Source organism: Triticum dicoccoides, chromosome 1B, assembly GCF_002162155.2.
Source record: "Triticum dicoccoides isolate Atlit2015 ecotype Zavitan chromosome 1B, WEW_v2.0, whole genome shotgun sequence".
Taxonomy (NCBI): domain Eukaryota; kingdom Viridiplantae; phylum Streptophyta; class Magnoliopsida; order Poales; family Poaceae; genus Triticum; species Triticum dicoccoides.
The window spans coordinates 326,064,632-326,075,197 of NC_041381.1; the positions used below are offsets into that span (position 1 = coordinate 326,064,632).

General features: G+C 46.4%; 2 protein-coding genes across 2 annotated transcripts in view; both read left to right on the forward strand.

Moving 5' to 3' along the window:
• Positions 1 to 2,559: 2,559 nt before the first annotated feature.
• LOC119333172 lies at positions 2,560 to 3,947 on the forward strand. The gene is made up of 2 exons (XM_037606168.1): positions 2,560 to 3,045; positions 3,344 to 3,947. The coding sequence occupies exons 1-2, from the start codon at positions 2,906 to 2,908 to the stop codon at positions 3,693 to 3,695; spliced, it is 492 nt and encodes a 163-aa protein (XP_037462065.1). The 5' UTR covers positions 2,560 to 2,905; the 3' UTR covers positions 3,696 to 3,947.
• Positions 3,948 to 6,148: 2,201 nt separating this feature from the next.
• Positions 6,149 to 10,566, forward strand: part of LOC119333183 (protein ENHANCED DISEASE RESISTANCE 2-like) — a 10,345-nt gene continuing 5,927 nt past the window's right edge. Inside the window, exons 1-7 of the mRNA XM_037606173.1 lie at positions 6,149 to 6,582; positions 8,338 to 8,412; positions 8,499 to 8,552; positions 8,658 to 8,723; positions 8,809 to 8,867; positions 9,519 to 9,553; positions 9,748 to 9,837. Of these exons, the coding sequence (XP_037462070.1) occupies positions 6,358 to 6,582; positions 8,338 to 8,412; positions 8,499 to 8,552; positions 8,658 to 8,723; positions 8,809 to 8,867; positions 9,519 to 9,553; positions 9,748 to 9,837 (604 nt within the window). The 5' untranslated portion in view covers positions 6,149 to 6,357. The remainder of the gene's footprint in view (positions 6,583 to 8,337; positions 8,413 to 8,498; positions 8,553 to 8,657; positions 8,724 to 8,808; positions 8,868 to 9,518; positions 9,554 to 9,747; positions 9,838 to 10,566) is intronic.

Sequence of the window (10,566 nt, forward strand, 5' to 3'; positions counted from 1 at the left end):
GTCCTTCCGAACATCGAGGTTGGGTTGTGAAATCTTTGCGGGAACCCCTGGCATGTCCACAGGCTTTTAGGCCAAGATGTCCCAACTGCTTCGAGGAATTGCAAGATGGTGTCCTACTGTTCTTCTGATATGTCTCCTCCCATTTACTGTTTTGCCGGGTCCTCTGGGTGCACTTGGAATTTCTTGGTCCTTCGCCGACTGGAAGGCTGGACCTGGCATGGGCTTGGCCAGCAATGGTGTTGTGGATGTGTTGACAGACTGCTTGATGTGTTCAAGTTTTGCGGAGGCTAGCGCTGCCTGTGCGAGCTCCACGTTTGCAACCTCCGCTTCGAGCGCCCTCTCGGGGCTGTCGTGGATCATGATGGTCCAACATGGGCCCGACATCTTTAGTTGGAGGTATGCATACGAGGGTAGTGCCATGAAGTTGGTGTAGGCCGATCTGTCGAGGATGGCATTGTAGCCCGTGCAGAATGGTGCGACCTCGAATCGGAGTGTTTCTGACATGAAGTTTTGCTTGTCCTTGAAGACGACCTCTAGATAGAGTTGGCCGAGGGGATGCACTTGCTTGCCTGGCACGAAACCATGGAAGTTGGTATGTGAGGGCAACAGACGAGACTGGGAGATTCCCATCTAGGCGAGGGTTTCAGGGAAGATGATGTTTACCACGCTGCCACCATCCATCAGAACCCACAGGAAGCACAAACCTCCAACGATCTGATCTACCACCAAGGAAAATTTTCCTGGATGGGGGACGTAGGCCGGATGGTTGGTATGATTAAAAGCGATCATGGAATTAGACCACTCTAAGGGTTCCGTTGGCGTGACGCCTCGTTAGCATCGGCCCGCAGCGACGACGAGGCCGGACCTTGCCGCGTGGCCCTCATCTCCGACGTCGACTTCCAGAGCGACAATGACAGGGAGTAGATTTAGTTTTTTTTAGATATTTTACTAGTACATATGCCCGTGCGTTGCAACGGGCAAAAAAATTGACAAAACCCGCTTTATGTGTCATTATGCTTCACTTATATTCAAGTTTGACAAACCTTGAAATAAGGTTACCCTCATCTGTAAGGTGCATATGTGGGTGTTTTGTCATGGGTTGAATTATCCTTATTTGGATCATGAAGTGTTCATGTGAGAAGCCACACTAACGTCCTTCATTGGCGCATACTTAAGCTCCGTACTTCCATCGAATGGAAGAGAAGTTGTGCATAAAATAGTATTTTAGCGGGAGAAAAATACAAAGTGATTCTTAGTGCTTCTCCAACGCCAAGCCACAATACGGACAAAGCATCCGTCCATGGACCGGGGACCAGTCTGTGGGCACTGATGCACGAGGCGGCCATCCAAAACTATCCACGTAAGTGCAATTGCATTTCAGAAGAAATTTAATGAAAGTGAACAAATTTGATGGGTATTTAAATAAACTGGACGATATTTATTCACACTTGAATAATATTTAGATAAAACAGATGCTTTTAATCTAGACCAGAGCAAATTAATTACATTTCGACATATTTGAACCAAAATATACTCTACACCTAGTATAAATGATCGTCGGCGCCCGTTCTTCCATTTCCAGCATGCCATGAGCCTCGGGAATTGAATCTGATAGGAGTTGACCAGTGCCTCCTACTCGGCCGGAACAAGGCCTCCCGCTCGGCTAACACCATTTCGGTAGTGAGCACATGCCTCGCGCATGGTGATGCCGACATGGACCTGCGAGGAGGGTGGCGCCAGCTTGTGTCGGTCGCGTCATTCATTGGGACATCCGCAGCGCCGGCCTCCGTCTGTCAGTTGGCAGCAATGGCGGCCATCTCCGTCTTCTACTCTGACGAGAGACTGTCCCAAATGGCTTGATAGCTCGAGGAGGCCATGACAGGCGTGGTGCGAAGAGGAGAAAGGGAGGGGGGATGGTGGATGCAGCTATGGTCTGGGTTGGAATTTAAATAGCCGGTGGATGGCAAGGCAAGGGACGGGGTGGTTAATGATGGGCGGCAGACAAACGGACTTGTGGCGCCGGAGTAGGTTTCTCGGCACCCGCGCATGTTTGATGTAGGGAGGCGAACAAAGGCCTCACATTTGAACGCTCCGGGCGGGAATGGAGTGGATGTTAGGTGGCCCAGGGTAGTCAGAATCGAGCCTGGCAGCGGTTCGGACACCCGCAAAGTCCCTCCCCCAAGTTTATGTTTGCTTTGCGGTAAAAAGTAGGCCCAGACCGATCGGCTGACCGATACATGCCCATGTTAGATGGCAGAACACGTCTGGACCGGTAGTCCGGACGGTTGCTGACGCCTTGTGGGTCAGCGTTGGAGATGCCCTTACATATTCTTTGAGAGTTTAATAAATTATTTTATAAAATTATCAAACGATTTGAATTCTTATGATTTTTTAGTTTTTTTATCAAAGATAGTTTGATTTGAAAGATTATATTACATTTTCAATGTTTGGCATACGCTGAGGGTCGAGCGGCCGGCACGTATAGGCACGTGTACACCACCGCTTTAGAGCTTGCTTTATCCTTTCCACCGAGATGCATCTCCATCCATTAACTTCTCTCGCCCCATCTCTCTTCTCATCCCCATCTGCCCACACGCACTGCACTTCAACAGCCGCAGCAGCCAGCTTGATCCGGCGCGCTGTGAGCCGGCTGCCTGGCGAGCGCCGTTCTACCGGAGCTTCGCCGCCGCCCGCCACGTTGCCGCCCGGCCTCACCACTACCCTCATCTCGCCCCTCCCTTATCATTCCCCCAGCACTGCTATAATTCTTTCAGAGACATCCGCCATCATCAACACCACCGGCGAGGCCAGATAGACCACCAGCATATAAGCCCAGCGCCACCCACAGTTGGTCCACACTGTCCGAGCAGCAGTCGAGGGGGAGAGAACAGATCCAGGCGCCACCATGCCCTCCGCGTCCTCCTCCTCGGCCTGCGCCGCGGCCGCTGCCGTCGGCGATGCCGCCGTGTCCTACGACCACAAGGCCGTGGTCATCAACGGGCAGCGCCGAACGACGCCTCGGCCTTCGCCTCTGCACATCTCGAGGTCCACCTGGCACATCTCTGTTGCATCACGCTAGCAGGCTGCTGCCTCGTCCGGCATCCTCTGCTTCGGCTCGTCTTCCCCCACCCCTTCCCTTACTCTGTCGTGTATTCTTTTGCTCCATCTTCCTTCTTGTGGGATTAATTCCTTCCTTCTGTTCCCCTCCTATTGTCGTTGATTTCTTCTAATGGGGCAAAATCGCCCGTGTGTATAAATTGATTGGATTCTATGCAAAGGAGCGAGGACTATTTATGAATCCTAATAATCCTCACACGGAAAGTAATTTTTGCTGCTTGGGCAGGCGGAGGACGGCGCCGGCGAGCAGGCAGTGGAACACGTCGATGGAGCCATGGTGGAGGTCATGGGCGCCGAGCTGCTTCACCCGCCTCGAGCCGACGCGAGGAAGAGTGAAGATAGCTCCGCAGCGGCGCCATGGTTGCCGGCCAACGAGCGCCCCATCGCGGTTGCTGGCGGACAAGCACAGCGGAGCTCGGGTGCTGGGATGGAGATGCAGCTACAGGGGGCCGGTGACGCCGGAGGTGGAGGAGAGGCCGAGAAGCGAGAGGGCCGGGGACGGAGGGGAGAGCCGGACAGCCGACGAGAGCCCAGTCGAAGCCATCCCCCTTCCACCTTCTCTGCCACTGGTTGGATAAGATAAGATGTACAAAGGAGCACGCGTGGAATTCTTACAAGATGCAGGGGGTAATTTGCAAAATCGAATCGTTTTGCCAGATCCCGCGCCGGACGGACTACCGCTCATGTCTGCCGCCTCCTTCTCTTTTTCTCTTGACTCGTTCTGTGTTTGTTGATCCAAGAGGCTAGTTGTTGATATTACACGCAATTTGCGTAGGTATATAAATTGGTAGGATTTCACGAAAGCAATCGAGGTGGGATTATTATTGTGAGTACGTGTGAAAATCAGATATAAGGTACCTAAACATGCTTGCAGGCCGAAACGTGCGTGCAGGCCCATTGAGAGGATGTGGATGCAGACCAATTGGATGGACAAAAAATTTAGTACCACCTCGCAATTGGACGGACTTTCGACCAAAACTACCGGAGAAAACATCTAATGCGGGACGAAACCAATAATATCACCTTGCTTTAATAGTAGGTATATATAGATATAGATATAGATTATATTTTTTTAGGATTTTTTGCTATGTTTTTTTTCTCGAAAATCACTGCAAAAAACGGTGTCCATGGTGTGTTATGGTGACTCCGATTGGATGGCCGGCTCCCATTGTTCGCAGACACGTTTCATGAACATTTAGTAATCTTCATTTGGTGATCCATGAACATTTAGTGATCTTCGTATGGTGATCCTCTATAAAAGTTTCTGCGCAAGTGTTCTAAGCACACCGTACAAGTTCAGTAGTTTTCACTCGATGTTACAGTTTTCATTTATTTTTAATAACTAGAATTTGGTAACTAATGCAGGACTATATATATCCTAGAATCTGAGTATGATTGGTCAAACCATGTCACTGTCCATCATGGTCATTCAAACCGCGGTGCTCCTGGCAGTTTTTTAAAACCCAACTGTGCACATACAAAAGCTGTAGTATATTATTTTCCTTCCGTGCCTTATCATTGGGGTATCCCCTTTTTATAACAACTTTCCCTTAAAATACCAGTGATGCCATCGCTCCAAAGTATATTATTTTTCCTGAGAAACATCAATCAAAGTAAAAAAATTGATGGAAGCTTATTTCGTGGTGGGTGTCGGAGGCAGAGACTTTCTCCTGCTCTTTTAGGATTTACTGTATATTCTAATCTGTTGTGTACACTAACGGAGGACTCAAAAGCACAAAAATCCAAACCAGCCCTCGACGGAGTATAAAAACTGCAGTTGTTGCCTGGAATTTTGTAGAGCAGATATGCCAACCATTTGAAGCTGTATAATACTCCTAGTAATGATACTATAAGAGTACTACAGCTCCACAAGCCAACAAGAAATGACTGAAAACTGAAGAAGTTTGGAATCTGGGCCTGCGGATGCCTGACGTGTGCTTTTCGTTTTATAGAAAAGGAAAAAAATCTGATGTGTGGCTAGCCGATACGTCTACGAGGAGGAGTCTATATTGCACGCGCTCGCAAGCTGAAAAGGCCCGGAGCTGGGCAGTGTCACTTTCCCCCGGCGTGACGGGGACAACTCATCCGACGATTACACATTTTTGGTGTGACATGATACATGCAATCGTCACAGAGACAGGGAGAGGAGGACAGACAATTACGACACGAGCTTTCGAGGGGCAAGCAGGGAAGCCAGTCATGACGTGCCCGCACTAGAAAGTCAGACGTGCCTTCGTTGGCATGAGCAATCGTCACCTTTTATTCCGTGAGAGATATGTGTGCCAAAATCTGGATGAGAGCGCGGGGTTGGAGATATCCCCGATATGCATGCCAAATGGGAGCGAGCGAGGCAGCCTAGATTTGAGACCATATCATTCCCCTGTTCCACCTTCGTCTCCTTTTGGTGCGACGAAGACGCGCGGGCGGAAGATACAAATGCATAGTACATGTCATCATCAGGGGTGTGTTTGGGTCAGCCCATTGATTTTGGTCCTCTTGCACGAGTGGTTCGGTAGGGCTGTTGAGCTAATACAGCCTCTGAGCCATGTTTTGCACTTCATTTGATTTCCCGCAAAGCTCCAGGCGGCTGTTTGCCATTTCTTCAAAGTCATGCTCTAGGTTGCTTGAAAGGAGCATCCTATCCTAGTATGTAGGTCAGTCGGGCATGCAGATAACCAAACGGACCAAATTTGATTCTCAAAGCCTGCCAGCCATGGATGATGGTGTGCACTCAGCCAAACACGCCCGAAACGTTTCAGCGCGTTGCAATGTTTTCCCCTGGTTCTTCCCCTCTGTTTCGTCCTCCGTCGTCTCGCCTATCCCCCCCTCTCGCCTCCACACACAATCAAGTCAAGAGACGGAGAAGAACCAACAAATCCCCAACCACTCGCCCGCCACCACGCAGCCGGAGCAAACAGCTCATGCACCAAGACCAATGCAATAATAATCGTCCCGGGCCCACGTCAAAGCGGGACCCACTGGACGACCCCTGCACTGCGTCCAAATTCAATTCTACTGCAACCAACGAACAAAACAGGACGGACAAAAGCGAAGAGGAGAGGAGAGGAGAGAGAGCCCCTAGCCTACAAGCCACCGGCCACCACCACCAGATGTGAGACGAACAGAGCCAAGCCGACGAGAGGGTAGTTTTAAAACTCTGCGCCGAGAGGAGATTTGCGGCGTGGGGAGTTGGGAGGAAGACCAATTGGGCGAAATTCTGCGCCGGCGCGGAGGCGGCCAATGGGAGGGGCGGAGGCCGCCGTCGTGGAGGCCGCGTCGACCGCTGCGGCAGCGGAGGCCGCCGAGGGCGGGGAGGACGGGCGGATGGAGGGGTGGCTCTACCTGATCCGATCCAACCGGCTAGGGCTGCAGACCTCGCGCAAGAGGTACTTCGTGCTCGAGGACTCCGCGCTCCGCTGCTTCAAGGCCGCCCCGGCGCCTTCCTCCTCCAGCTCCAAGCGCGAGGTGCCAGCCCGCATCTCCCTCGTTCCCCCCGCCCGTCCTCTGGGTCTCGCTGGCATTGTTTTCGCGGAAATTTCACCACACTTTGTTGGGGTCTTATAGCACGATCCTGCTAAGGTTTACGGGGAATTTGATTGGATTTATTCCGAAATCCCGTGCATGTTCGGAGGATCCTCAACTGGATTCGCCACCAACTCTAGCCTAGTATCCTAGGGGAAGTTGATTTCTATTAGTATTATTTTAAAGACAGGTAGGTTTTGTGATATATATAGTCATAAATGCATCGAAATTACTTCACATACTGTTTGTTCCTCTAGAGACGTATGGTTACTTTTGCGAGTGCTTGGGGCTAGTAGTACTGTTTGTTCCTCGGGATGTTCGGATTTTACTTCCATCCATAATAGTTAGAGTCACACCAGCCAATCCAGTGTGCTATCCACGATGATTCTCTTAGTATGGCATGTTATTGTGTGACGTTTACTTCAAACCCCTCTTATGGAACAATCATTTGCTAAAAAAGGAAGGGTCACCACAATGATCCTCTTAGTATGGCATGTTGTTGTGTGACGTTTATTTCAAACCCCTCTTATGGAACAATGGTTTGCTAAAAAAGGAAGGATCACACAGCTGCACGCGAACTATCGTACCTCCTTTGTTTGCCTGTTTCTCTACATATGTGGTTGCTCCATTGACTGTCAGTTCAGTACCGTTGATATCAATTTTGAGTGAAAAGGGAAGTCATTTATTAGGGAACTGAGTTATGCTTAACAACAAAAGCACATCTGCCTTGGGAGGGAAAGAAATGACATATCGATCATGCATATTTTTTCGGTAAAGGGCGTTTTTATTAGCTTAAAAAGTAGCATCAAGCGGATACTAGTCATGATGAGCAACATCCGGCCTCTGCATAGCTAAGATGCACACAGCCACACACCAACAGTCTCACAGAAAATATATTAAAAAATGACATGACGACAACAGTAAAGCCATAAAAGACTGACACTGCCTCTGCCTAAGTCGCAGGAGAAGGTGGACCAATCCGTAGATTATGTTGCCACGCATGTTGGGTAAAACCTACCTGGCCATCCGCTCCAATCGCGTACACACCGCCTTGACAACGGTTGGTACTCCGCATGATGCATTGTAGATCACGTATGAAGCAAGTGTGTACAGCGGAAAATAACCTGCAATGGAGTAGGGTTTTTGTTATTGAAAACAAAATCATTTCTACATAGCCAAAGCGACCATAATAAGGCAGACGCTCCCACCCTTATTAGTGTTCTGAACCTATTTGGAACTCCATTCAGCCATATTGATCATGCATATGCTATTCCATAAACTCTCATTTTCTGTGACAATTTTTTTTTTGCTCCACTTGTATGTTCTTTGGAAATATGATGTCATGCTTGTTTTGCCCCCCCCCCTCCCCCGGTACATGATCCTGTTAGAAGTGCAGTAATTGACCCTTGTATACGTGTTATGGACAATGGGAGAGAAAGTGTTCATAGAAGTTGCCACTATGTTTAGTGTATATTTCAACTGAGTTATGGTTAACAATGAAAGCGCATCTGTCTTGGAGTTAAAGGAATGAAATGTCGATCATGCATTTGCTATTCCATAAACTCTCATTTTCTGAGTTTATTTGCTGTAAAAAAAAAACTCTCATTTTCTGCGACAGTTTTTTTGCTCCACTTGTATGTTATTTTGAAATACGATGTTATGCTTGTTTTGCTCCATCTCCCTTCCTCCCCGGTACAGGATCCTGTTAGAAGTGCAGTCATTGACTCTTGTATACGTGTTACGGACAACGGGAGAGAAAGTGTTCATAGAAGTGTAAGCTCATTCATTTCTTATTTTACATTTTTACCTACAAATACATGAACAATACTTGAGCCCATTCGTCATCATTTTGTCGACAGGTTTTTTACATATTCACACTCTACAATGCCTCTAACCACTATGATCAGCTGAAGGTAAGCACTGATGTTAACTGTTAAGTCACATGTCTGACACCGGAGCTAATTCTTTCTGCTTGGTTTGTGATACAAAGATTATTTTGATTGACCGATGCTTTTCAGTTGGGTGCTAGAAGCTCAGAAGAAGCAGCAAGATGGATCAGGTGCTTAATGGAGTCTGCCTTAAAGGTCCATGATTTGCTTATTTTATTGTTTTCATTGTCATTATGTTCACAAAAGCATTAATATAATTCATAATTTCTTCACTGCGCAGTCCCCCAGAAAAGATGAGCATGTTGTTGCTTGCTCACATAGAAGGTGGCAGGCTTTCAGGTAATGTATGCAGCACAAATTTATTGATTATCAAGTCTATGGACCGGAAATACGTGCCTTTGTTTCCTATTGATTAACAATAAGGTCGTTTTTTATATTTTACTAAAGTATATACCCCTTTTCCAATTGGCTGCATGTTTCTTTTAATCAGAAAATTGGCGTTGTCACTTTTTATTTGAGTACTGTCAGATGTTTGTCCTAGCAAACATGTCGTCCTGTTTTGTGTAAGCTAGAAATTTCACGTTGCCGCCTGAAGATAAACCACGTGTGGTTTGTTGGAATCAAATGCCATGGATTTTGTACTCCATTGCAACAGATGGATTATACTGCATTAGCTCTTTTGCTAGATTTGTATTCAAGAGTTGAAGAGCTAAAGAAATGATGATGTGTAGCTATAACTTATCATGCTCATATTTTTATAAAGTAAATTATCGCATGTCAACACATGATTTCGTGTATTACTCGTGTGGTTATACATGGATGCTTCAGTCTGAGTTTGACTGCTGGTCTTTACAGTTCTATGCTACATGCTATGCTCTTCCAGTTTTTTGATAGAAAAGTCATTTTGGTCTAATACATGTGCTGACTTTTTTTGTAATAAGTGGCATCCATGCATATTCGGTTGGCTAATTAGCTATTACATCATTGCAGACTAAGCCGCCGCAGTAACCGCATGCACTCAATAGGTATGTAACGCATTCTTATACTTTGTGATGAACAAGTAGGTTTAGTAAACAATTAAGTATCTTACTATATGGGGATGCTCTTAAATAGTTTCTTAGTATTTGTTACCCAAATTGTTTTCAAAATAATAAAATCTATTTGTCCTCTCTAGTGCCATCTCACCCCTTATTTTCTGTTTTGTGTGAATTTTTACCAGATTGGACAATATTGTCGTCTTCTCATAATGATCCAATGGCATCTGATGTTATTGCACCTTCTGCATGGACAATATTTGGCTGTACAAACGGTAAGCATACAAATTGTCTTTTCTTCTTTATTATATGATTAAAATAAGCTTAATAAGAGCCATCATGTTCATTCTCAAGGGCTAGATATCGTCATGTTAATTTGAGAACCATGTTATAGCAGGGATATTTCATATGATGGGCTAGAAATTACTCCCTCCGTCCCATAATATAAGACGTTTTTGCAAGCTATGTTAGCTTGCGAAAAAGTCTAATATTATGGGACGGAGGGAGTATATAGTAACAGCCTAACAACCTTTAGCTGTGGAATTTATAGAAGTATGTGATGGAACCATCCAGACACGTTTGAAACTAATTTGGCACTAAATTTGGTGTAATTTCCTCTTCCTTTTACATCCATTATTGTGACCTGCATGTTGTAAGCACCATATGGAATACTAGTACTTGTTTCATTATATGTAGCTCATTTACATTGTATATATTGACATAGATTATGTTTGGTTGGTCCATATTTTAATGGTGTGGCTTAAACGGTACCAACAAATTTAGACAAGCACTAACTCTATTCTCTCATATTAGGAATACAAAATACAAATAGCTTTTGCAATTTAGAAGTAACACCAGAATTCATTGCACATACACCCTGTAATAAATAAAGATTGAAGCACCTAGCCAAGAGAACAGACAGGTAGAGATTTGATGCACTGGGGAAGGGAGCCCAAGATTACTGCAGCATTACATTGTGTGGAACCTTCATCCAGTAGTGATTA